Genomic DNA, 26,583 nt, shown 5'->3' with positions numbered 1-26,583 from the left:
GAGGGCACGAAGAACCGCCTTAGCCGGTTTGGGCCGTGCGGTGCCTCGGGCCGCAGGGCTGGCAGCGCAGAAAGAGGCTTTTCCTATTCCCTCCCCGTCCGGTGTCACCGCGAGCGCCGCGGGAACAGCCGCCTCCCCTCCCGGCCGGCTCCCCCGGGCCCCCCGAGGCCGCGCGGGCCTCACTCGGACCTGCCTGCGCGGAAGGCGGCCCTTATCTTGCGCCGGCCGCTCCGGCGTTCCGCCCGCACCGGAATTTGGGATGAAAATAATCTGGCGCGGGGAGGGGTCCGGCGCGCCCCGATGTCGCCCTCCTCCCAGCCCCAGGCCCCGGGCCTCCGGAGCCCCTCCCCGGCCCCGCCTAGTCGTCGCCCTCCTCCCGAGTTCCCCGACCTCCTCCTGCGGGGCCCCGGCCCCCACCCCACCCCACCCCCGAACCCCTACTTCCCTGCCCAAGGTTCCCGGCGGGTACTCACCTTGGCTGGGCCGCAGCGCCACCGCGCGTTGCCGGGACAACGGCTGCCAGCAGAGCGCTGATACCTCTGAAGGGGAGCGAGCGGCCGAGGCCGCCCGAAGCGTCCCGAGAGGCCGGAAAGAGCCGAAGACTATCGGGAATGTTCGTGCGACCCCAGGGCAGGATTTCTCCCGCGAGCCGCGAGCAGCGCGCTGCCGCAGGACGAGTTGCCCTTTCGCAGCCTCGGTCTAAGAGGCCACGGCGCTACCTCGCAGAGGAGGCCTAGGGACCAGGATGTGCCTTTCTGCGCAGAGTCGGGAAGCCGATGAATTCTTTTTGGTGTGGTGGGGATGCATGGCCCGTTGGCCTACCCACTCTTGTAGTTACATCTCCCCAGCCACGTAGGTCAGTCGGTCAGGGGGAGGAAGGCAGCAGGGAGATTGTGGGGAAGAAACGGAACGCCATCTTTAAGAGTCTCTCCTTTCTGGTTCATCTTATTGCTAGGATTTCTGGACCCCCCCAGACGGCTTGCTAGGCTTTGCTATGTCTAGTTACAAGGAGGGGGTCCTTCAAGAGTATTTCTGAGAGAAGCCAGTTGATTCAACATAGTTCCTTGAAGTTTATAGCTCAGGACCTGCGTTCAATGCTTTGTGGGCCTCATGGACGCCTTTGGCAAGAAAGTGACAGCCAAAGACAGGAGTTCATCTGGTTAGAAACTTATCTGCTGTCTAACCCTGGCGGCATTCCCCAAGGGTTAGCAACGTGCCGCCTTCTTCTAACGGGCTGGTAGGTTAAACTATTTTGGAAAAGAAAAAAAAAGCAATTATCATTTATTTTAAAAAGGTACTACAGCGAAACAAAAGAGGTCCAATTGGTAAACAAATAACAAAAACAAAACAGGTAAATGTAGGTACTACTTAAACGGAAGAGCTAGGCGCTGAATCAAACACATACAGGGAAGATGCTATTTTTTAAACAACCCCTTTTTCAGAAACTAGAATTTTGAGTAGATAGGACACGTAACATTGTGTAAGTTTACGGTATATTGGCTGTTACTGTGATACGTGTATATATTATAAAATGATCGGGATGTGGAGAGATATTTATCACCTTACACAGTGATAGTACAATACTTTGCCTGCAGCCATTATACTCTGCTTTAGGTAATACTGCAAATGTGTACCCTTAAAAACCACTTTTCCTCCCTTCATAAATGCTAGAATTTATAAAGCACTCCTTTATTCCTCAAGCGAAGGAAAACAACGCAAGTGCGCAGCACCATCTGCCACGCTGAAGAACTTCAAATGCACGCACACAACCCAATAAAGGGTGTGTTTGTCTGCCTCAGTTACCCTCGCACAGTTTCTCGTTAAAAACCCGCTTCGCGCCGGATTCGAGACTCAAAGAGTTGAGGCGGTGATTTCTTCTCACGCATCCGTCAACACGGCCCGGGCCAATCCCAGCCGGGGCTCTCACTCTATTGGCTGTGGGTCTACCAATCCTGAGAGACGTACTAGCCCGCACGGCCGCGAGGCTGGCGTCACAACATTACCCGCGTCGTAGGCCCGCCCCCCCACCCCCGCCCAGCGTCCGTGCGTGCGAGCGCGCGCGCCCGCTGCTGACCAATGGGAGCGCCCCTGGGGGGGCGCGCCCGATGAAAACATCGACGTGCTCGGCCTCGCGCGCGTCGCCCCGCCCCGGCCCGCGCGCCCGCCGCCCCGGCCCCGCCCCGCGCGTCGCCTCCGAGGACTCCGCCGGCCGCCGTAGCCGGAACTGCTCCTGTGCGCCGGGAGCCGGGCCTCGGGGAGGCTGAGCTGTGGCAACACCAGCGCCCGCAGCCCCGTCCGCCGCACACTGGCCGTGGAGGGGACGTGCCGGGTCGCGTGCCACTCGGCGACTGCTTCCGAGGCGGCAGGACCACACCGACGTCGCGTCCTCTCAGCAGTCGGCGCTCGGGGGCCGGAGCTGCCCGACCCGGCCGGTTCTGCGGGCGCCCGGGAGGCCCCCGGGGGGCCCGGGAAGCCAGGCTGCTGCGAGGCGTTGATGAAAAAGGTGACCGGAGGCTGGGGCTCGGGAGGGTTAGGCCGTCCCGACCGGCTGTCACGGCGAGGTCAGGCTCCCAGCCGGAGCGGGGTTGCGGAAGAAGCGGCCTGCGCCCTGGCGGCGGTTACGCACGCGGTGTTGTGTCGAGGCGGCTTGGATGGACCCGGACACAGAAGCGTTGCGTTGACAGCGCTCTTTGTGTGCAGTCAGAAATCAGCCAGAGAGGGAGGGTTTTGCTTTTCCTTACCCTAAATGCGACAAATGGTGTCCAGCCGGCATTGGACTTGAGGTGATCCCACCCCTGGAAGTAACGTTGGAGGTACTTGGTAAGACGATTCCATCTCCGTGTTTTCTTTTTCCCTTCGGGGAAAACTCCGAAATATCCTTTTGATTCTGAAAAGCCACGTCCTTCTGTGTTCAGTTTTGTGTTTTCTAATATTCAGCCTGGCAAACGGGCGAGTTTATTTGTAGCGGGTGTAAGCTTTGCCCGGTGCCTGGCCTGCCTGGCTGGCTCTGGGAAGTAGGGTTGTCCCCATTATAACCCAGAGGAAGGCCCTTTAGGATATTTTCAAGTTTCTTAGGTAGACGTGGGTAGGTTGAGAAGTGACTAGTGAGAGAGCCTGTGCAATGAGATTCTTTCAGTTGGGGTATCTGTCTTGTGTGGTTCTAGCCTTTGGGAGGTTTGGTTTTGCTTTGTTTTAAACTGCCCTGAATTCAGATGATTTATGACATCAATTGCAACAGACGAAGACCGTTCCCAATAGTTTTGAGGCAGCGTAGATTAGAGCAGGAGAAGGTGTCACTGTGATTTTAGTCATTTCCAAATGTTTCTATGAAAGACCCTTCCCTCTGTCGCTGGATTTCATTGTTGGCCTTGAGGCTCTGCTCCCCTTTTCCTTTTAAATGAGAATGTTCCCATTCTCAGCAGTTGCCTTGGGCACGTCAGACGCAGCAGGGGCCTAGAAGCCACACCTGTTGAGGCTTCCACTATTCTCGTTCTTGTTGCCCCGCATGTATATGCTACTTTTTGTGGGCTTACGATGTTGATGGTATCTGACTCTCTCAGAATTAAGTAAGTGAGTGGATCTGCTTTTTTGGGCCACAGACACTCGTTCTTGAGTCGTCACGTTTTGTTGCTGGCATTTCTCACAGCAGAGAGTAACAGCGTTAAGGCACGATTTTTATTCATGGTCACCTGGACTTTTAACACAATTCTTACTGTCCGTTTTTTCATTTGGACGGGGCCGTAGCTGGGCTGTCCCTCTTAGGGTTGGCTCCAACCAGCTCCGCGCAACAGGCTCCTTTGTTGCAAAAGCAGTTTTCATTCATAAATCCCCCAGCATACATTTCCCACCCTTGGAAGCAAGATTCCCAGAAACCCCGAGCTTATTATGCTTTATGTCTGTTTTAAGATAAGCAGGCGGACCGGCAGCCGCGGGCCACCATGGAGTTCCCTGCCGAGCCTGCGCCTCTCCTCTGCCCGGCTGGTTCCGGGCCCCTCGACCCCACTCCGGGGCCAACGTTGGGGGCCGGCGTGCAGGGCAGGTGCCCGGAGCCCCGCGCGTTTCGGGCGCGGGGGGGGGCGGGGACGGGTGGGGTCGCGGGGCGCGGGCGCCGAGGCCCGGCTGGCCCAGGCGGCGCGGGGAGCGAGGCCGGCGCGCAGGCTGTCCGCCGCGCAGGCCATGAGCCGCGGGTCCGCGGGGTAGGTGGCTCGGGGCCCCGGGACGCCGGCGCCCCCGGCCCCCGGCCCCCCGGCCCGACCCGGGGGCCGGGGCGCCGCGTGCAGGGCCGTGCGGTCGCGGCCGCCCGCCGCCGCCGCCTCCGTCGCCCGCCGCCGAGCCCCGGGCCGGGGCGTCCCGGGGGCGCCGGGCGCGGGGGCCGGGCCGGGGCCGGGGGCGGCCGCGGCGGGCTCGGGCCCCGGGCCGCGCGGCGGGCGGGCCGCGGGAGGGACTGGAACAAACAACGGCGGCCATGTTGAGAGGGGATCGTGCGGCCAAACTTCGCAGGCTGCGGGCCGCGCGCCTCACCCGGGCCCCTGTCCCCCTTCCCGGCCAGGATGACAGTGAAGTTGGGAGACGGCGCCGGCGGGGAGGAAGGGCTCAAGAGGCTGGGCAAGAGGTCGGCCGATGAGGACTCGCTGGAGGGAGAGGGGCCCGGCGGCGCGGACGCGGCGGAGGACGGCGGCGGCACAAAGAGGGACGGCAAGACCCCCCGCGACGGCGGCGACGGCCCCCAGGCCCCCGCGGGCGGCCCGCAGGCCCCGTCCCCCCCGCCCGCCGGCCCCCAGGACCAGCACCACTTCCTCAGGTCCAGCGTGAGGCCGCAGAGCAAGAGGCTCAGGAAGGACTCGTCCTGCGCCGGGGGGAGCAGCGGCGCCGGCGGCTCAGCGCCCCGCGGCAAAGGTAGGGGACCCCGGCCCCTTGCAGGGTCTGCACCCCGCTCCCCGCCCCCGCGCTTGTCCCCCCACGCCGGCTCTGGGCGGCCCTTTGGAGGGGCACCTGCCCCCTTCCTCCCCCAGAGAGGCCGTTTCCTTCTGTGTTTCAACTGTGTTCAGAGGAAATGAGTGTTCTCTCTCTGGGCCAATGCATGGATTCCTGAAGGCTGGGTCTCCCCTGGAAGAACCCTTGATGATTTATCTGGTAGGCTGCTTTCCAGGCAGACAACAGTTGAGGATTGGGGAGAGGAAATACCTGCTGCGGTATCTCTTTCCCAGACATCATCTGGTGGAAACACAGCGAAGGAAGGAACGGGCTCCTGAAACGCATTCGGAGAAAGATGGCTAAGGAGCCAGGGGTGGATGCTGAAGGGTCTGACGGGAGCTCCGCGCCCCCAGCACATGTGCGCACACGCGGGGCTCAAAAACACGAAGGGCATCAAGACGTGGACCTTGGCAGTTGAGCCAAGATTTCCTTGGGTGCTGGGAAGGCGTCTCCCCTGGTGTAGGACGTGGTGAGAGCAGCTGTGGCCTGGGGTAAAGGAGCTGCGGTCTACAGTGTTTGTCCTGGTCACCGAGAATTTGGGGGCTTTACAAGGGTCCCTGCCAGGATGCCGAGAAAACCACATGTCCGCTTTGTTCCTGATGTGGTCTTCCATTGTTGTCTGCTTGTGTCTACTTATATTTCACCCTTTTTGTTTTTTCTAAATTGGATAGGTGACCTGTTCATAGCATCCTTTTCAGGTTTCAGGTCATCATTTCAGGTCAGGGTTGGAGCATTTTTATAGATAGCAAATATAACACCATTTTCTGGTGAGTGTCACAGGCAGAAACCTATCACTTAGTTCCATGACAAATGGCGGTTTCAGTTTACTAGATGGTCCTGATAATTGTGAGGCGGGGTGCCCACAGGAGCTGGTGGGGTGCCCACTTTGGAGATCTGTGCTGCATGCCACTCCTGCCTCATTTTGGCCGAGCAGGACTGGCCTCTGAAATCGTGGCCCACCTCATTTTTTGGGTAATGACTCTCGGTGTAAGTATACTTACTTGAAGATGGAAGCATAAAGTAATTTTGTATGCTTCGGAAGCTAAAACGTGGAGTTCCCGTGGTGGCACAGTGGTAATGAATATAGCATCCATGAGGACTCGGGTTTGATCATGGCCCCGCTCAGTAGGTTAGGGCTCCGGCATTGCTGTGAGCTGCAGTGTAGATCAAAGACAAGGCTCAGATCTGGCGTGGCTGCGACTGTGGTGTAGGCGGCCGCTGCAGCTCCCATTCAACCCCTGGCCTGGGAGCTTCCATATGCTGCAGATGCGGCCCTGAAAAGGAAAAAAAAAAAAAAAAGTTGAAACTTGCCTTAAGGAAGCTGATTTTGTGCAAAAGTTGCTGATCAGTTAGGAAAGTGTTAATTTGTTTTACTGGCGCTACTTGTTTTGTAAAAGATAGTTTTTTTACTCCTGGTTGCAGATATGTCTGGGTCATCACGTGTAAGCTCCTGGGGTGCCTTCGAGGGTTTGTGGTTTCAGAAGCCGGGCTCTGGAGTCCAGGCGGGTTCCCGGCTGCCCCTGGCCCTCTGACCTCGGCCTGCTCACCTGATCTCTCGCACCTGCTTTTCCGTCAGAGCAGCAGCATCCACAGCTCTGAGAGGAGGGCCGCAGGCTCGCTCTACTTTGTCCACGTGCGGCTGCTGGGGTGCAACGAGGTGCCGGTGTGAACCTGCCCCCGTCCATGGCCACCTGTATGTGAGCAGACGTGATGCTAAAACTTCCGTTAGAATCGTGGCAGTCGGGCAAGGGGAGGTTTGCTTCTGTTTGCAGTTGAGCCAGGCCCAGATGGAGAAGGGTTCCTGGATCAGCCTGGCCTCAGATCTGTTCTTGGTTCTTGCCCAAGGTGTGGCTTGGAGCAGCAATCCACTTTCCATTAGTAGAGTGGAGGTTTGGTGGAATTTGTGCTTCTCGTGGCGGGTGTGTTTTCCTTTTGTCGAGAGCAGCTGGTTCTCCATGCGAACGATGAGGCTGCCCCGGGACGGTGTCCGGGAGAGGTGCAGAAGGCATGAGGCCTCGCTTCGCAGAACCTGGCCCTCTCCTGGCCTTGGGCCTCCTGGTGGGGCCCCCTCGGCTGTTGTTCACCACGCCCAGGACCCCCCCCCCCCCCCCCCCCGCACGGTCAGGGCAGCCGCTGCTCCGTCCTGGCCTACATGCGACAGCATGTCTGTGGCCTTCCGAAAAAGATGCCTCGAGGAGTGTTTGTCTTACCTCCAGTGGTGAGCCTTCCAGGCTCCATCCTAATGGTTGGAGAACTTTGCTGCAGGTTTGGGAGGAAAAGGCTTTTGGGGGAAGGACTTTCTTCTCTTTTTTTTCCTCGCACAACTATATTTTCTTTCTTTATAATAGACTCTTGCCAACTTAAATGAAAAATTATTCTTTTTGTGGTTCAGGGCTGAGTCAAATTCTTTTGGATTTTTTTTTTTTTTTTCTTTTGGCCACACCTGCAGCATGCAGAAGTTTCCAGGCTATAGATTACACCCGAGACACAGCTGTAACCTGAACCACAGTAGGGACAGCGCTGGATCCTTAACCTGCAGAACCCCTGGGGAACTCCCAAATTCTTTTTTTTTTCTTTTGCTCTTTAGGGCTGCAGCTGCTGCATGTGAAAGTTTCCAGGCTAGGGGTTGAATCAGAGCTACAGCTGCCGGCCCACACCACAGCCACAGCAGCACCGGATCCTTAACTCACTGAGCGGGCAGTGGTGGACCCGACCTTCTCATGGATACTAGTTGGGTTCTGTTCTGCTGAGCCACGACGGGAACTCCCTGAGTTCTTTTTGAGTTGAGCGAGGGAAGGTAGCTCAGGTTTCTCATCCCTGTGCCAGGCATCTTGCATCTCTGTTACCTTGCATTTATGTGGGTGCAGACACTGAGGTTTGCTGTTTAAATAACCCGCTCCACTTGACCAGAAGGTCAGCTGCAGGTCAGCAGCCAGTGGATCTGCGTGATGCCACAACAGATGCTCCTCTGGCCCTACTGTGCTGCCCAGGGACACGCTCGAGGCTGAGTTGGCAACCTGTAGAACACAGGCCGGGAGACAGGGCTCCCGGGGCCTTCCTCACCTGGCCAGTTCACCATCTGGGCGGTGGTGGGCAAATGAGTGCTTCTCAGTGGGGGCAGCGCGGGTGCCCGCCTCACCACGGGGAGCCCTGCGTGAAGCCCCGTGGGAGTGACCAGCCCACAGACTCCCGGTGCTTCTCGTGGGGAGGACGCGTGAGGCCAGGAGTCTGACAGGCGGGCCAGGCGGGGGGAGGGTAGGGGTCCCGGGCTTGCCCTTGTCAGAACTTGGGGGGGGGGCGGCAGGGGGCAGAGTCAGAAAACGCACCGGCTCCACCACGGGTGACATCCCTGGTGTGACCGCGCGTGCGCGTGCTGAGCTGGCCATGAGCTGCGCACAGAAAGTCCGTATTTTGCATCCTTTTTGGGCCGACGGTAGCTTCTAGGTGTTTTTGTTTGTTTGTTTGTTTGTTGTCTTTTTCAGGCTGCACCCATGGCATCTGGAGGTTCCCAGGCTAGGGGTCGAATTGGAGCTGCAGCTGCCGGCCTATACCACAGCCACAGCAACGCGGGATCCTTAACCCAGTCAGCGAGGCCGGGCATCGACCCTGTGTCTTCATGGATGCCAGTCAGACTCGTTTCCACCAAGTCCCGACGGGAACTGCAGCTTCTAGGTGTTTTTGAAAGGCGCCTCATGAGCTACCTCGCCCTGCTGTGGGCGTCCTCTGGGCCACGGTGTCCTGCCGGCAAGAAGGGCGTACCAGCCCTTGGGCGACCTCGCTTTTCCACCCAGAGCCGCTGCTGCGGGCGGAGGGCTGTCCCCAACTTTGCAAACAGGTGCTTCAGCTGCACTCACCTGACTCGGGGCAGAGGCGTCCACTGTGCGGGGCGAGGGCGGACTTGGGTCCCCTGTGGCCGGTGGTGCCTGGAATTGGGCGCGCTTCTCTCCGCCGGGCTCTGCTCGGGGCGCGGGGAGCCGGCGTGCGTGGCTGGCCTGGCGCCGCTCCCCCTCTGTGCCGCGGTCTGTTGGCCTTGCTCTGCAGGCACCGGGGCCGGGGGATGTGCCTGATCACCCAGAACTCAGAGACTGGAGAGGCGCCTATGCCACGGCCCATCCAGGAAACAACGCCAAGCCGGGCCTGGAGCCGCGTGGCGGGCAAGACGCTCCCGACCACGACACCTGGTCCTGGTCCTGACCCGCAGCCCTGTGCACACACGGTCAGGGCCGCTTCCAAGACACCACCGTGGAACTGGGCCGGATGGGAGGAATACGCCTGTGATCTGGAGGTTCTGGGGGGCCATTCAGTTCAGAGCTGTGCCGGTGGCGTTTGCTCCGCGTCAGAGACGTGGGGAGGCAGTGTGGACAGCAGATGAGTTTGGTTTGCCGGCCGAGCTCATCTTCAGGTCACGCTTCATTGACTGGTGCCTCCTGAGCGTCTGGAATTGTCTCGAGCCTCCACGCGAGCCTGAGGATGTTCATTTCCTCTGGGACGTTGCGTCTTGTCCTGGATGATGTGCATACAGCGGAGTCCCAAGTGGAAAGACCAGCGGTGTCGGAGTCGGTGCTGTGGTGGAGCCTTGATCCCGTGAGGCAGCTGCGGGGCTCTTAGCACCAAGGACTGCATGTGAAATGCCAGGAGAAGACCTTCCCAGGGCTTCATGGCTTAGCGGGGATGTCTGGAATTTCCTGCGGAAAACCATTTGGAAGCCTCCACCTCATTTCACGGAGAGCGCCTTTGCTTTGCTGGCAGCAGTGGGCTGACGCCTCGGAGGAGGCCGGCCCTGGTCTCAGTGGAGGGGGCCCGGAGGCGCCCGGAGGCCCGGAGGCCCGGGCTGCGCTGGGCTGGGCGTGTCCTGGGACCACGAGCTTCCAGGCCAGCTTCAGATACGGGAGGAGGACGCTGTGGAGCCCGGGACCCAGGATGGGGGCTCTTTCGAGATGGGCTGGACGAGGAGTGTGTGGGAGGGAGGCTGGGTCGCCTCCTGCGGTGAAACCGAGCTGCAGCGGGCACAGCTGACGACGGACGGGGGCGTCTGGGTTCATCTGATGGGTGACACTCTTACCAGAATCGGCTTGCTGATGTCCTCCCCTCTCTGTGGCCCTGCTGGAGCTGGTGTCCCCTTAGCTACATCTGGCGGTTCCGGCGTGTGACTCGGATGGCGTGTGTCACCTCCAGGAGCCTTGGCCTGGCACTTCCTGTCTCGACGGCGGCGTGCTGTGACCCAAGGGTGACGAGTGGGGCCAGCGTGTGTGCCATCTCAGCCTGTGCGCTCACATGCCGGGGGCCCTCCGGGGGGGCGGGCAGGCCCGAAGACGCCTGCATCAGCTGGACTGGCAGCGGGTGAAGTCGGGAGGCCCGCTGGCCTCTCCCGCCGGGATGGACATTTCTGAAGCTCTCAAGTTGGCCTCGTTTCCTGCCACCCTGGGGTTTCATGGTTACCCTCGGATGGAGGGTCACCACGTCCAGAGGAAAGCTCCAGGACTGGCGGCGTGTGGAGACAGGGACGGTGGCGGCGTCTTCCAGTTCCAGCCAAATTAAGTCACAGAGTTTTGTTTCTAGAGGTCCCGTCCTCCAGAGTCCTGCCGCCTGCGACTCACTGGCCCGTGGCCCCTCTGTTTCCTCATCTGTCATGGACTGAGGGGCCGTTGGGATCGAGGGCCCTGCAGCCTCTGATTCTCGTGGCTCTGTGCGTAATGAACATAGACACAGCCGTGACCCAGGTGGCAGCCGTCACCCTGTCATGTGTTCTGGGAGGACGGCGCCCGGGTCTGGGGTGTGAGGGTGATTTGTCTTCTTTCTGTTTTTCTTTTCTGGCCACGCCCACAGCATGTGGACGTTCCCGGGCCAGGGATCAAACCCCAGCCACTGAGGTGACAATGCCAGATCCCTGACCTGCAGCGCCGCCAGGGAACTCCCTGTTCTCGCTGTTGAACACTCATTTGGCTTTAATTTCCCCCGTGAGCGGGAGAGGCTGGGCGTCTCTGCAGTGGACCTCTGGCCCGTGGAGGGGGCGCTGCCTCTCGCCCCCCCCCAGAGCCGCTGTTGTCCCCAGCATCAGCTGTTGTACTGTCCTTCACGTTGCTGGCTTGGGGTGTCCTGTCCACCTGGTCTCCTTCGCGTGGAAGCCCTTTGTCTCCTTGTCTCGGGTCCGCAGCACTTGAGCCGGTGCCATTTGCTGGCCAGCAGGATGCCCGCCTCGTGGGATTCTCAGCAACGCACACGCTGTTCTCTTGAGGGCCACCAGGGTAATAAGCCTGGGCCGGTGCGCTCGCAAGAGGCCCTTGTTTTGGGAAAGGAGAGCTCACCCGAGGTTGAAAGCGACTCTGACATCCTTTGTCAGGCAGCCCTGCCTCAGATGAGGGCACAGCGGGAGTTGGGGGCTCCAAATCCACCAGGCCTTCGGGTGTCTGACAGTGCAGTTTATCATTTACTGGTTTTTTAATGGCTGCGCCCTTGGCACATGGAAGTTCCCGGGCTGGGGATTGAATCCAAGCTGCAGCGACAGCCTCTGCTGCAGCTGAGGCAGTGCCGCCTCCTTTAACCCACTGTATCCGGCCGGGGATCAAACCTGTGCCTTTGCAGCTACCCGAGCTGCCATAGTCGGATTCTCAACCCACCGCAGCACCGCAGGGACTCAGTTTTAAATGGCACGCGCACCCTGGCTCCCACAAAGCTTCTCTGACTGACTTACTAAAACGGGGAGAGACCGATGATCCCTGAAGATGTGCCGCAGGTTGCCACACCTGTGGAAGCCATCGCAGAAGTGGAGGCTCAGGGACGAGGTCACGGTCTGGTCTGCTCTGGTCTGGTGAGGGTCATGTGCGGAGCCTGCGCTGCAGCACACAGAGGGCTGGTGCCGTTCCTGCCGTGCCCGATGGAGGGAGGGAGCCGCTGCCACAGGTGGGGCTTTAGGCTTGACTGTATGCGATTTTGCGCTGGCCCATGGGGCTTTGTGCAGTGGGAGCAAAGTCCTGTGTTGTCCAGCACAGTAGCCCACTGGCTACATGCAGACGCTGTGTGACGGGTGGGACTGAGGAACTGGGGCTTTTAATTTCAATTTTCTTTTCTTGCTTTTGAGGGCTGCCCCCCAGCATATGGAGGTTCTCAGGCCAGGGGTTGAATCTGAGCTGCAGGTGCCGGCCTACATCCCAGCCACAGCAACGCAGGATCCTTAACCCACTGAGTGAGGCCAGGGATGGAACTCGTGTCCTCATGGATACTAGTTGAGTTCGTTGACTGCTGAGCCACGGTGGGAACTCCAGACTTCTAGATTTCATTTCTTTTGTTTCTCAGGATTTTTATTTTCTCGTGATGCTCAGCCCCCAGGCTACACTTGGTTGCTGGGTGGGTAGGAACCAGATGGGACCAGGAAGTGGATGGCAAAGCTCCTGATTAGCTCATTAGGAAAATATTTTACCATAATCTGCATTGCTTTAGCTTTTTTTTTTTTTTTTTTTAAGGGCCACCCCTGTGGCTTATGGAAGTTTCCCCCAGGCCAGGGTTGAATCAGAGCTGCAGCTGCCTGCCTACACCACAGCCACAGCAACGCAGGGTCCGAGCCGCGTCTGTGCCCTACACCACAGCTCATGGCAACTCGGGATCCTTAACCCACTGAGCGAGGCCAGGGATCAAACCCACAACCCAGTGGTTCCCAGTCGGATTCGTTAACCACTGCGCCACGATGGGAACTCCAGCTTTTGCCTTTTAAAACTTTTTCGTTGGGCCGCACTGGTGGCACGTGGAAGTTCCCCGGGCCAGGGATCACACCCACGCTGCCGCAGCTGCCTAGGCTGCTGCCGTGACAACCCCAGACCCTTTCCCGCCAAGCCGCCAGAGGATTCCAGAACACCTCGCTTTCACGATCCTTTTTTCACCTGCGTTTGGGGTGAGGACCCCTCACTGTCATGGCCCTGCGGTTCTGTGCATGGCGGGCTGCTTATCTCCGGCTGCCTGGGCATCCCGTCCCCTCCCTGTTCCCTCGAGGCGGGGCGGGATGGCCAGATCGCCTCAGGTCACGACCTTCTCTGTCTGACACCTTCACCTCTGCTCTCCTGAGCCCGTGTCCAGGGCTGGCATGGAAGCCCCCTGGCTGGACTGCGTGTGCTCCCACCTTGGTGGTTCTCAGGGCCCGTCTTTGTTGTTGCTGTTCTTTTTTGGCCGTCCCACGGCAGCACACGGAGCTCCCCTGCCAGGGATCGAATCGGAGCCACAGTCACGACCTAAGCCATAGCTCCGGCAATGCCCGATCCTTCACCCACTGTGTTGCGGATCGAACCTGGACCCAGTGCTCCCAAGACACGGCCAATCCCATTGCACCTCAGCCGGATCTCCTCCAGAGCTCATCTCGAGCTGAGGAATGGGTGCTTCAAGAGCAGCCGTGGGGGGAGTTCCCGTCGTGGCGCAGTGGTTAACGAATCTGACTAGGAACCATGAGGTTGCAGGTTCGGTCCCTGCCGTTGTTCAGTGGGTTAACGATCTGGCGTTGCCGTGAGCTGTGGTGTAGGTTGCAGATGCAGCTCAGATTCTGCGTTGCTGTGGCTCTGGTGTAGGCTGGTGGCTACGGCTCCGATTAGACCCCTAGCCTGGGAACCTCCATATGCCGCGGGAGCGGCCCAAGAAATAGCAAAAAGACAAAAAAAAAAAGAGCGGCCGTGGGTCGTGGGTCCCTGAGAACAGCAGATTTTGCTGGTGCAAATGGATCAAGAGAAAGTTTAAGGCTCCTTGAAGCCGCTGAGGTGTCCTGTGGTCATCACATCTCGCAGGAGGCAGTGTCTTGCACACACTGAAATGTCTTCTTGAGTTTGACGTTAAATTTACTGGAAAGAAATAATCATTTCACCCCACACCTCCTTCGGGAAAGAGCAGCGCTGTGCATGTGCTGCGGGGCTTGGGCTCGAGGAGCAGAGGGAGCGTGTGCCTCTGGCGGGCTGTGTCCCGCGCTCGGCAGAGCCGCACGGCCCCTTTCTCCCCTCCCTGGGGACACGGGCGAGTCGGGACCATGTCCCTTACGGAACGGCCTGTGGCTGGGGCTGGGTCCCCAGGGCTGACGTGCTGTCGTGGGGCCTGGGCGGGACTGCTCCCTAGGATACATCACCGTCTCCTTTCTCCTGAAGGAGCTGACGGCGGCGCATCCTCGGCTGGGAACGGGTCAGGGGGCCCGCCTGCCCCCGCCGGGGGCTCCCGCGCCTCCTCCCGGAGCCTCGGGTCTTCGGGCGGCGAGAAGGAGGAGGGCAAGAAAGTGCGGCGGCAGTGGGAGTCGTGGAGCACCGAGGACAAGAACACCTTCTTTGAGGGGCTGTACGAGGTGAGTGCCCGCGGGACCCGCCCAGCGCCAGCCTCCTCGCGGCCCTTTGCCCGCTGACCGCGGGCCTGACCTCCTCCCGTGGCTGTCGGCCCGTCCCGCTGAGGCGGCTGTTAGCACGTGTCGTTCTGCGCTGCTCTTCTTTCTTCTGGCCACCCCCGTGGCCTGCGAAAGTCCTCGGGCTGGGATCGAACCCATGTCACAGCGGCACCTTGAGCCACACCAGTGACCACACCGTACCTTTAACCTGCTGACCACCAGGGCGCTCCTAGGAAGGGTCTTTGTCTGCTGCTTTTCCTCCTCTCCCAGGGTTTTCTCAAACCCCTTCTTGGTCGGGCAGTGGTGCCCCTCCCCGGGCCTCCCCCTCGACTCGGGAGGGTGTCCCTGAGAGGCAGGGGCAAGGAGGCACTTGCCACATCTGTCAGAGCAGCCAGCACACCCCTGGCACATCATGGCTGCCGGGACAGTGGAGAGTCCTTCGCATAAAGCCGCCCTGTCCCCCGGCTGTGATCCAGCCCTGCTCCTCACTGGCTGGTTTTGCTTCCCAGGTTTTGCTTGTTCAGGTCTCCATAGTGACGCTGAATGCCCTTTGCCAGCCCTGGCAGGTGCGTGTTTCATGACCTTTCCTGGTTCTTTTGCCTGGTATGTGTGTGTATTTTCTTATCTTTTTAGGGCCGCACCTGCGGCGTGTGGGAGCTCCCAGGCTAGGGGATTGCATCAGAGCTGCAGCTGCAGGCCTACACCACAGCCACAGCCATGCAGGATCCAAGCCACATCTGCGACCGACACCTCAGCTCACAGCAACGCCAGATCCTTAACCCACTGGGTGAGGCCGGGCATCAAGCCCGCATCCTCGTGGATACTCGTCGGGTTCATTAACTGCTAAGCCAGCACGGGCACTTCTTGCCCAGGGTTTTTTCAAGCCTATAAGTGTTCCTCTGCAGGCGGAGACAGCGAAGGCCCAGGCTCGCTGCCTGCGTTTGGAAATAAGGTTTTATTGGAAGGCGTGGACAGGCCAGTTCACGAGTGCACTGCCTGTGACCGACCGCACAGCCATTCTCACTGTGCCTGCGGCCTCGGCATCTGAGTGTTTGCGCTCAGGCCAGGCTTTGCTTGGCCAGCCTCGCGTCGCTGACCCTGCGGTTCCTTCCCGGTCCCTTGGTAAGCAGTGCTTCCGCGGCCGTCTGGGCACTCCGGAGTGTTTGACAGCCCCTTTGGGGTGGAGCCTCGGACCAGGTTCTTCCATCCACGAGCCTGATGCTTTTCCTGGTGCAGTAGCTGCGGTGACTGGTGTAGCCACGCCTGTGAAACAAAGCTCCCGAGGGAAGGAGGCTTCGGGGCTGAAACCAGCAGGAGGGGGCCCGCGGTGTGGGCGGAGGCCCCTCTGACCGGCCTGCTCCCTCCCGGGGTCTGGCTGGGCCCGGCCCTTTCTGCCGCAGGACTGGTGTGTCGGTGCCGCCGGTCTCGCCCGTCTGAGCAGAGAGTGGCGTGTCCGCATAGGGCTTGTCCCCATGGAGGTGAAGTCATTCAGACACGCCCAGGTGTGTCCTTGTGTCGCGTCGGCTCTAGGATAGAGAGGGGAGCTGCTCCTGGGGAGCTGTGCCCGTCTCGTGGCTGTGGGCCAGGCCCCGCTGGCCGTGCTTCCTGGAGTGCTCTTGGAGTTGGTAGCCATCGCTGATCTTTCTGGAAGCAGTCATGGTTCGGTGTGTCCCTTGCGTCTTGGGGAGAAGGTGGGCTCTGCGCCCACCCAACTGCTTGGATGCCCAGTGCCCGCAGGACATGGTTGTTGTTTAAAAGCTCGGGTGGAGGAGTTTGCATCAGGGTGCAGCGGAAACTAATGCGACTAGGAACCCCGAGGTTGCAGTTCGATCCCTGGCCTCGCTCAGTGGGTTAAGGATCCAGAGTTGCCGTGAGCTGTGGGGTAGGGCACAGACGCGGCCCAGATCCTGCGTGGCTGTGGCTGTGGTGGAGGCTGACGGCTACAGCTCCGATTCAACCCCTAGCCTGGGAACCTCCATGTACCATGGGTGCCGCCCTAAAAAAATAAAGCCGGGGTGCAGCTCCCAGCTAGTGACCTGCTCTTCCCTTTTTCCTTCCGGGGAGTCAGTGTGTTGGAGTAGCCTTCTTGTAACTTTTCTGCTGGCGAGGTGTCTCGGGGTCTCTGGAAATCCTTGCTTCACAATTCTCCACCGCTGTTCAGGTCACTGACTGCTTCCCACTGTTGGCACTGTTGATGGAGCTCAGCGGGTGTGAGCACGCGCGTGGGTGCCCTCAGCGCATGCTTCATGGGCACGTTCCCGGGTGTCTGGCGGAGCGCGGGGCCACTCTGGTGGGGCCTGGATGGGCGGCTGGTCTGCTAGGGCGCCGCGACCACGAGCGCTGGAGCCTCCGTGGCGTCCACCCAGGAAGCGGCGACGGGGTCGAGCCGCTCCCGTAACTGCGCTGCGGGAGCCCGGCCGCATGCGGGACTCCGACAGCGTCACCCTGTGTGTCGGGGCGACGTTTCTGTGCTCGTCCCCTCCTGCTTCAGGTGCTCCCCAGGGCGAGAGTGCCTTCCCCACTGTCCTCCCCGCACCTTGGCTGGTTTAGTCCCAGACTCCTCCCTGTGGCCGGGGGCAGAGGTCATGGCCCCCAGGACAGGGAGCTGGCGCGAAGGTGGTGGCATGAACCCGTGGGCCATCCTCTTGGTCCTTGACAACCTCTGCTGCCCGTCACAAAGCCCTTAGCCGGCTCCCCACCCCAGCCCCACGTCTGCCTCTTTGCCGCACAGCCCCTGATTCCTGCCTCACCACCCCGCCGCCAGCATCTTCTGCGTGCTTCTTTCTCCCCGAGGGGAGAGCTGCTGGGGCCTCACCTCTGCTGTGCTTTGCCATGTCCCCTCCCGTGTTCCCGGCTGCACTTTCCCAGCGTCCTCCCCCCGCTGCCGGTGCCTCCTGCCCTCCCGGTGGCGGCAGTGTGGACACTGCTGCTTTTCCCGGCGGTCTCGAAGTGGGCGCCCGTCTCCGTGTAGTTCCCTCTTCCTTTCTGCTTGGCCTTTTCTGCCGTTGCTACTGTGGGCACCACCGTTTGTTTGCCTGGTCACGGCTAAGTCTAGAATGGGGGCAGTGCTGGAGATGCAGAGGAGTCCCCCAAGGGTGGCGGTCCTTCCTGGGAGGTAGAACAAGCACACAAGGAGCGGGACCCCCGAAGGCGGCTGCTAATGGCGCCACCAGCATTCAGACGGCCGTGTCCTCTGGGGACGTGGCATCAGGAGTCGAAAAGCCCAGGTTCTGGTCCCCACCTGGGACGTGCATTCTCTCCTGGGCTTGTCACTCCAGCTCTGGCGTTTGCCCAGGCGCGTTCGCTCGTCTGATTGCACATTCTCCTTGCTGTGCTTAGTAATTGGAAATACCGTGAAAGGCAGCGTTCTCTCTTCTCCATTGATGGGCTGACTGAGTTATTTCCCTATTCTCGACTGTGGGTCACCGTATATTCATACCCTTGTCACTTTTCTTTTTAAATGGCCGCTCATGCAGCACGCGGAAGTTCCTGGGCCAGGGATCGAATCTGAGCTGCAGCTGCAACCTACACCGCAGCTGCACCACCGCCGGATCCTTAACCCACTCTGCGACAGCAGGAACTCCATATCCTTGTGATTTTGTTGCCCAGGTTTTTCTGGACTTGGTCCCTGGAAGCCTCTTCGAGCTGGCTCCTGTGTCCTTCTCTCTGAGATGTTCCTTTTAAGCATGAAGCACTTCCTCACGCTCTGGCACCATGAGATGTATCAGACTCACTGGTGTTTCCCTGCCACAGGCCTGGCATTGGCCGTTTTCCCAAGGAGCCTGGGTCCTTTTGGAAAGTGGGATTTAGAAGCCCGGATCTGGCCGCCACGGATGCTCACTGCCACTGGGGTGTGTTGCCGCCCGGTCCTTCCCCGTGCTTCTCACTGGCTTGCTTCCCATGCCCGTGTCGGTAGGTGGTTCTCCGTGTGGCAGCTGTGAGGGCGACTCTTTTCCCTGCATCATAAATTCTGTGTGAGCGTGTGTACCTGGCATCTTAAAATAAAACAAATTCCGTCTTGAAAGTGGAAGATGTCCTCAGCCTCTGGGTGGAGGGTTGAAGGAAGGCCCGTGGGTGTCTTCTGGGCGTATCCTGTGCTGTGCTCCGAATCGGCGTTCATTCACGTTTGCTGCCCCTGTTCAGCTGGAGAATGGCTTCCACAGGCTGGAATCGGCGAGGCTCTTTCTGAAGAGCTGATGTGTTGTTTTATTTTAAGATGCCAGGTGCGCACGCTCAGCATCTGTGCGTCTCCACCCTGTGTTGTGTTCTGACGTGTCTTCACGGAGGTGTCTCATTTCAAGCCTCTGAAGACCTCTAGAGATGGAGCCCCTGGTCCCGGTGACACGCTTCTTGTTGCTCCTGCGCCAGGGACCTTGCCCCGTCGGTGTCCGCGTGCTGTGGCAGGTCTCTCCCTGGGTTTCTCTTGCTGCTTTATCTGTGGTTCTCCTTGAAACCCAAGGTGTTGGGGAAGCCAGGTCGAAGTTCACGCACAAGTACGAGCCAGACCAGAGTGGTCCCCTTTCTCCCTTTGGGGAAAGCGTCCTCATCGCACAGAAGGCTGCCTGGAGCTCCCCTTGGGCTCCGTAGGTTAAGAACCCGACTAGGATGCGTGAGGATGCAGGATCCCCCCCAGCCTCGCTCCGTGGGTTAAGGATCCGGCGTGGCTGTGCGCCGTGGTGCAGGTCACAGACGCGACCCGGATCCCGCGTGGCTGGGGCTGTGCTGCAGGCCGGCAGCAGCGACAGCTCCGACTCGACCCCGAGCCTGGGAACCTCTCTGTGCTGCGGGCGTGGCCCTGAGCAGACTGCCGGTTGTAACCCGTGCTTGTCCCGGGGGCTTGGTCTTCTAGCACGGGAAGGACTTCGAGGCGATTCAGAACAACATCGCGCTCAAGTACCGGAAGAAGGGCAAGCCGGCCGGCATGGTCAAGAACAAGGAGCAGGTGCGGCACTTCTACTACCGCACGTGGCACAAGATCACCAAGTACATCGACTTCGACAACGGTGAGTGCCCCCCCCCGCCCCCCGTGAGGCTCAGGGCTCCCGCTCTGGCAGTGCACGTTCTCCCTGTGCCCTGGGTCAGCCGGGGGGCTCAGAGCTGACACCCTGCACCTTCCCTTCAGATTCACGCCCCGCGTCTGAAGAACGCGGGCGGGAGCATCTTCGTTCGTGCAGCACGTTCTTGGGATAGGTTTCCACAGTGGAGATAAAATCCCACCAGTGTCCCTGCCCGCACCTCGTGAGCGTCTCGGGATGCTGACTGTTCTGGGAGGCCGAGGGCTGGCCTGCAGGTGGGCGTCTGCGGCCGCCCGCCTCCCATCCAGGCTGCCCTTGCCCCCCATCCAGGCTGCCCTTGCCCGAGGCAGGAAGGAGCTCCCGGCGGTCGGGTGCCGGGTTGGGGGCGGGTCCATTTCGGGGCGAGGCCCCACACGCAGGGCCCCTTCCTGCTGAGCTTACGGCCCCACTGAGGTTCCGGCCAGTGAGGTCCCCTCGCTCCTCTCTTCCTGCTGAAACGCCTCCCGTGGGCACCTCCCGGGTGACCTGGATGCTCGTGGAGGGCACTGCCCACAACCCGAGGGCTGCCTGGGGGAGGACTCGGGGCCCCGCGGGCAGCCTCCCATCGCATGGGGCCACGCGGGCAGCGCGGCTCCAGCCCGTCGGGGCAGGGAGATGGCCTGCCGCCGCCGCCGCCGGGGCCCTGTGGGTGGGCTCCCGCTGCCAGCGTGCTGTGGCCGTCCCCCGGTCTGAGCTGGGCCTCGCGCTGGTGCTGCTGCGGGTGCTGGTCCCTTCTCAGGCGTCGTCACCCGTGTCCGGGTGTCTGCGGGCTGGGCTTGCCCTTGGCTGAGACTCGCCGGTAGCTCGGTGGCTGTCTCTGTTTCTTGCTGCGGCATGTTCCGTTCTCTCTGACAGTCATTCTCTGAGTGCGGGTCCTTCAGCTGCTTTGGCGGGTCTTGAAAAGCCCGCTTCAAGGTGAAAATGAGCCTTGGGGGGCTGCCTGGTTACTGGCGTGGGCGTGGGAGATTCCCGAGCTGGCTCGAGCACGTTCCGTGCTTCCAGGGCAACGAGGCTGCAGGCAGCGTGGCCCCTTGGGTTCCTGGTGACATGGTCACATCTTCTCTCTCAAGTCCGGAGGACAGGCAGCATCTTTCCTGGCTATCTCGTCACCTCCCCTCTGGGCAGCCGCCTAATCGCCCCTCCTTCCTGGAGACGTCCATCGCCTTGAGCCCTTCGCCCAACTTGGATGGAGCCCGCCCTGGGTTCTGCAGCCCCCTTGGGGCTGGCCCCTCTCTGCAAGGTCCCCTCCCTGCCCGCGTGGCCTCGTTGCTGCTGTGACCCCACAAGACGTGCCTCCGTTCTGTCGGGTTGACGGCTGCTGCCCCAAGGTCTCCAGCCGGTCCTGATCTTGTCTCCCGGATGGTGGCAGCCCCCTGACCACAGGAGGCCAGGCGCCCGCCTGCCCCTTGGTGCCACCCTGGCCGTCACACTGGGTTGCAGGACATCCAGCCATTTCACAGCCCCTCCCCTGGCCCGGCAGCCGCAGCCCCCCGCCCCCCGTCTGGAGTTGCCTGTTCTGGATGCTCCGTGTGAGCCGAGTCCTAGGCCACAGGCCGTCAGTGTCCAGCTTCCCTCACGGAGTGTGGCTGAATGAGGGCCGCACCTTTGTAAGCCCATGCCGGTGTGTGGACTGCAGAGCGGATGGAAGAAGGTCCCTGAGTGGGGCCCCAGCAAGGCTGGGAGACCTCTGGTCTTTCTCTCGGGGGACCTGGGAACACTTCGCCTGTGACAGCAGCGGAGCCCCGGGCTCCTGAGAGCCTGTCCAAGGCTCCTAATCCTTGTATAGATCACTTTTTCAGAACCGAGTTTTCTATTTACTGATTGATTTTTCTTTTTTCCTTTTTTTTTTTTTTTTTTTTTGCTTTTTAGGGCCACACCCGCAGCGTATGGAGGTTCCCAGGCTAGGGGTCCCATCGGAGCTACAGCTGCTGACCTACACCACAGCCACAGCCACAGCAACGTAGGATCCGAGCTGCGTCTGCGACCTACACCACAGCTCACAGCAATGCTGGATCCTTAACCCCCTGAGTGAGGCCAGGGATCGAACCCACGACCTCATGGTTCCTAGTCGGATTCGTTTCTGCTGTGCCACGATGGGAGCTTCTGTTTTTTCTTTTCTTACTCTTATCGCACGGCCAAATTTTGGGTCTTAGAGGAAGGGCCTCCAGGGAGAAAGCAGCCGCGAGGCACACGAGTGACAGCAGTCACTGTCTGAGACCATCGGGGGGTGGCTGCTGTAGCCTGGCTCCCAACTTGGGGTCGGCTTGGGTCACACGGTGCAAAGACTCAAAATAACAGAGTTTTAATTTTTAAGCCCATGAGGTGCCTCCCTCATGTCAGAGACATGGCAGGTCCTTGCTGGGTGCAGGCCGGCCCTGCCCACCTCAGGCTGGCGTTCTTGGGAATGCCTCCCTCAGGGCTGCGCTCCCCGAAGGCCAGGCCTGCATGCTGGGGCCACAGGCAGGCTGGCCAGGGCTGGCGAAGGCATCCTTGTCCTTCCCAGATCAAGCCCCTCTGTCACTGAGGAGCAAGGGGGTCTCGAGCCTTCCAGCCCTGCGCCCTCTGGCCCCGGGCCTGCCTCTCGGGCGCCCAGATGGGCTCTGTGGGGGCCCGTGGGTGAGGAGTCTCGGGACCATCCCGAGCACCTCCTCTGCCTTGCGGGGGGCCACCCCGCGGAACGTCCCGCCGTCCCCTCCTGGCGACGTTGCTCTGCCTGTTGCACTCATGTTCCAACCCGTCTCGGCTCTTTCGTGTCCGTTTGACTCCTTATTTGGAAAACGGCGGAGGTCACCCCGTCCCCACGTCCTCTGTTGTCCCGCTGACGTGACCACCCCAGCTCCGAGGCGCACAGCCTGTCCCGCGCCTGTGCCCTGGGTCCTCACGCTCTCCGCCCGCCCCGTTTGCAGTGTTCTCCCGCGGCCTGAAGAAGTCCTCGCAGGAGCTGTACGGCCTCATCTGCTACGGGGAGCTGCGCAAGAAGATCGGGGGCTGTGAGTACCGTCGGCGCGGCCCTGCTCCCCCGCCTTCCGTCCTGCCCACGCTTTCCTGAGCAGGAAACCTGCAGGGGAACGTAACGACCACGTGCTGTCCTTTAGATGCGCCGGTCAGGGACCGCGGCCTCGTTTGTGCCTCTGCCCCATTCGGGCACGCCCTGCCTCGCCCAGCCTCTGTCCCCTAAGAATGAGGATGCTCTCCTGCAGCCCCAGCGTGTTGGGCATTTATCACGCGGGCACCGCGCTTGTACCTGACCTGCTGCCCGTGCCTGGGGCCCTGGACGTCCACCACGCCCGTCGGGACACTGGAGGGTGGGACTCGTTTGGAGCTGCAGTGTCTCGGGCTTTGGCCGAGAACAGCCCATGCTTTGTGGGCTCTCTGGTCCCCGCACTGAGGGGCCTGGGCCCGGCCTCAGCAGGGCTCCGAGTGTGCTCTCACCTGCTCCTGGGAGAGGCACCCATGTTCTGGCCTCTCACTCCCCGTGCCCAGGCGAGAGGGTGCATCCTTGCCTCCCTAGTTGCGGCTTGTTTACCTGTCACGTGTGTTGGAAGGGCACAGCCCCCCCTGCCCTGGGCCACTCTGAAGGTCAAATAAGATCCTAGTCACCCAACATGTCACAGCCGTGCACAGGTGTGGACTCGGCAGGAGGGAGGCGGGGTGGACAGCCCTGGGCAGCCCACCCTTCCTGGAACAGGCCAGAATACCTAGAGCCTCTGAATGAAGGGACAGGCGGCCTGGCTCCCCGCCCCGTCCTGCAGTCCGGGCACTTCCAGAACGAAGCCCCAGCTCCTGCTCTGAGGGTCTGAGGGCCTGGAGCCCTGCTTCCCGGGGTCGCCCTCCTCCCTCTTCTGGGCAGAGTGTGGGGCTGGGTGCTGGGCCCTTCTCCCAGACCCACACCCGAGCCTCCCAGCCTGAGGCCTCCCTGAGGGAGCCCAGCCTCCCCTCTTGTTGGCTCCTTGGCCTGTCGCCTGGGCTCCCTTCCCAGGCGGCCTCTGCAGTTGGACGTGGCTGTCTTCCTGCCCCCCTCCAGCTCTTGTCGCTCCTGATCCTGTTGGCGACCCCTGGTAGGTCCTCCTCGGCCGCTGGCACCGCGCCCAGGTGCCCACAGGCACACACGTGCGCCTTAGGGCTCCCCAAGCTGCCTCAGAGCTTTCTACCCGGGGAGCCTCCCTTGGAGCCCCCACTCTGCCTGCCCGCCCCGGGCCACGGGCCAGGACACCCGTCACGGCCTCTGGTGAAGCGCGGTGGGGAGGGAGCTCACTGGGTGAGCCTGGTCCGCAGTGCCCTGCACACAGGGGCAGCCTTTCTGGGCTGTGGGGACCATGTGTCCGAGCCCAGGTGGTCAGCGGACTCCGCGTTAACCCAAGTTTTCTGACTGAGCCGTTGGCTGTGCCCCTGCCCTGGTCCTGGTCCTGTGACCTGCCTTCCCTCGTGTCCCCACTGCTGTGTGAGCCGGGCGGTACTCTGACCAGGGCCTCGTTTCTGGTGGCAGTGGATGGCTATTGAGAGACAGGTCACCCTTTGCGCCAGGCCAAGGACCCCTAGGCTGTTTGCAGCCCTCGCCAGCTTGTTCACATGGCTTCTTTTCAGAAGCTGGTTTCTTGCACAGCACCTGTCTGGCTACCTGAACCCCAGTTGTTGTGGCTCCACCCAGGGGCCTTCTGTCCATCCATCCTCGAGTCTGCCGGACACAGGACCGTGGGCCTGGCTCCCCCGTCTCAGGCTCCCGCGTGGCCGGCTGTCGGGTGCTCTGGCTGTCTCCCTCTAGCCTTCGGGTTTCCCGTCTTTGTCGCGCACCTGTGCCTGCTGTGAATTCTTCCTGTCCTTTTTTACCTGAAAAATTGGTTTTATTTTCATTCCTAGAAGGTGTTTTGTTGGGTGTAGAATCTGATGATAGCTTTTTTTCATGGTCACCAGCCATTTATGTGTCCTATTTCTTCGCAGAGGGTGTCTTGTTTTTCTCTGGCTGCTTTGAGGTTTTGTCCTTGTCTTTGGTTTTTGGCCTGGCTGTGTGTCTGTGGCCTGTTGTGATTCCCTCTCCCCAAATACTCAGAGGAGGTCAAAGACTCTCCCCGTGCCCCCACCACCACCCCCCCGCCGCCGCCACCGCTGCCACCCTGGCCTCTGTTACTCGGTTGCTCCCTTTCTTTGCCGCGTGTCCTGAGGGTGGACGGCAGGGAGGCAGGCCCCAGCCTGTCCCTCCGCAGCCTGAGAGCCTGGGGCGTGGGTGACCTGGAGCCCAGAAGGAGAGGCCCCCAGGAGGGGGATGCGGAGGGGCTGTGCAGAGGCAGCAGCGGGTGGGCGCAGAGGGGGCCAGGGTTCTGCCGCGGTGACACGTCGGAGCTCCAGGAGCGGGGCTGCAGGTAACGTAGGTCACCTGCTCTGGGGGACCCTGCATATTCCGTGAGCGACGGGAGTCCTGTGGGCTTCCTGTTGGGCTGTGTGCCTGGCGCTCGGCGTCACGCGTGTGTGTTTCCTTTCAAGGCATGGACGACAAGAACGCCACGAAGCTGAACGAGCTCATCCAGGCAGGGTGAGTAGATCCGCGCTGGGAGGCACCGCCTCGCCCCTGGGCTCTGCAGCCCCGGCCCCCAAACGCGGGCCGGCGTCTGCCCTGCCCTGGGTCGGCCCGTCGGGTCCTGAGCTCCTCGCGGTTGAGCCTGACCCCCTCTGTGAGGCACCCCGCTGCTCGCCTCTCGCCTTGGCCTGGCGCGTCCTGTGCTGTCGAGTCTCCTCTGGCTTCTGGAAGCCCCCCAAGCCCGGCCTTCGGGTTGCATCTTTTTGGGCTCCCGGCGCTTCCTCTGAACGCCGTTCTCGCCTCCGGCCCACTGTGCCTTCTGTCTCGTCCCACCCTCCGTTCTGCCCCCGGCTCTTGGCCTCCAGCAGCGCACTGTCCTGGTTACACAGGTCCGCTAGGGCCCCTCAGCCCTGATGCCGTGATCTCTGTGCCAGAGATGCCTCGCCTTGCGGAAGAGCTGCCAGGCCCAGCCCTGGCGTGCCTGGGGCAGCGGCTCCCCGAGGAGGGCCTGTGCTCTTTAGCCTGGCAGCTGGCCCTGCTCTTGGCCACTGCGTGGAGCCCAGCCTCTCCCGACCCTGCACCCTGTCTGTCAATGGCGTTAACTCTCCAAGGGCCTCCGTTCTCTTTTCTGGGTAGAGGATCCCAGGCCTGGCCCCCACCTGTCCGCTTTGACTCCAGCATCAGCACAGCCTGGAATGCGCCTGTGTCCCGGCCTGTCTTCCCGGGAGAGGCACCCCCAACTTCGCCCTGAGGCCGCCCCCTGGCACCTGCCCCCCAGGCCCCTGAAGCACTGCAGGTGGGCCCAGGTGTCCCCCTTGGCCCTAGGCCTCCCTCGCAGCTGCCCTGGATCAGACTCCAAGGCACAGCCCCGGCTGCCTGCTTGTCCTTGTGGGATTTCTCCCCGGTGTGGGGCCCCAGGTGGTGGTCGCCCTGTCTCCCCCACCCCACCAGAGCTCCTTCGCTGTCAGAGGGACCCGCCTGCCACCCCTGACCCCCGCTGCTTGGAGCCTGGCTGTCCTGGAGGTCAGGCTGCCCCTTGGCCTGGTGCTCAACCTCGGGTTCGGTGCCTGCCGGCCGGGGCTACACTACACATTTCTGCTGTGGCTCCAGCCCCCGTCCGCTCCAACGCAGGCCGCTGTTCTCCAGGCCTGATGTCTGGGCAGCCACCAGCGTGGGGGCCGCCTGGGAGGAGCCAGGTTGTGTGTCTCACCGCCACGTGCAAGAGCAGCGCTCGCCCCGGTGGCCGCTTCCACTGAGTGCGCAGAGCCTCTGGGTCGGGAGTTGGGGGACAGAGGGAGGGAGCCCACGGCCTGGCCCTGGCTGTTTTGTTCGGTTCCTGTTTTAGTGGCTTCGTCGTTCAGAGCTCGGTTAGGCTTGCGGGAACATCGGGTGCGAGCGCGGAGGTCTCCCGTGTGCCCGCCTCTGCACGTGTCTTGAGTGGTGCGTGGTTACAGTTCACGAGCTGGTGTCACCAGGGTCTCGGGCGGGATCAGGGCTCTCGGGTGTTATGCCTTCTGGGGATTTTGATGAACAAGGTGGGCTGGGTCCACCTTTCCATGATCCTGCAGGGTAACCTCACTCGCCCTGGAAATCCTGTGCTCCCACCACCCAGCGCTCTGCCTCAGCCCCTGGCAACCTCTGACCTTTTAGGGTCTGCACAGTGGCCTTTTCAAACCCGCAGCAGTTTAACAGAGTCCCAGTGA

At 61.2% G+C, this 26,583-nt stretch overlaps 2 protein-coding genes across 9 annotated transcripts in view; one reads left to right on the top strand and one right to left on the bottom strand.

Annotated features, from left to right (window-relative positions):
• IFT140 (intraflagellar transport 140) overlaps positions 1-926 on the bottom strand; it is a 62,842-nt gene extending 61,916 nt beyond the window's left edge. For 3 of the 6 annotated variants that reach the window (XM_021086842.1, XM_021086841.1, XM_021086843.1), the window contains exon 1: positions 474-926. The gene's annotated coding sequence lies outside the window, so the exon portion shown is untranslated. The remainder of the gene's footprint in view (positions 1-473) is intronic. The other 3 variants (XM_021086845.1, XM_021086844.1, XM_021086847.1) reach the window with 1 other exon arrangement.
• CRAMP1 (cramped chromatin regulator homolog 1) overlaps positions 2,190-26,583 on the top strand; it is a 50,358-nt gene continuing 25,964 nt past the window's right edge. Inside the window, exons 1-7 of one of the 3 annotated variants that reach the window (XM_021086822.1) lie at positions 2,190-2,503; positions 4,550-4,896; positions 14,088-14,278; positions 14,824-14,880; positions 19,164-19,317; positions 22,275-22,358; positions 24,847-24,895. In XM_021086822.1, the coding sequence (XP_020942481.1) occupies positions 4,551-4,896; positions 14,088-14,278; positions 14,824-14,880; positions 19,164-19,317; positions 22,275-22,358; positions 24,847-24,895 (881 nt within the window). In that variant the 5' untranslated portion in view covers positions 2,190-2,503; position 4,550. Of the gene's footprint in view, positions 2,504-4,102; positions 4,197-4,549; positions 4,897-14,087; positions 14,279-14,823; positions 14,881-19,163; positions 19,318-22,274; positions 22,359-24,846; positions 24,896-26,583 lie in introns of those variants that run through there. The other 2 variants (XM_021086821.1, XM_021086823.1) reach the window with 2 other exon arrangements.

Source organism: Sus scrofa, chromosome 3 (genome assembly GCF_000003025.6).
Source record: "Sus scrofa isolate TJ Tabasco breed Duroc chromosome 3, Sscrofa11.1, whole genome shotgun sequence".
Lineage (NCBI taxonomy): Eukaryota > Metazoa > Chordata > Mammalia > Artiodactyla > Suidae > Sus > Sus scrofa.
This window is presented reverse-complemented; position numbering and strand designations above follow the sequence as displayed.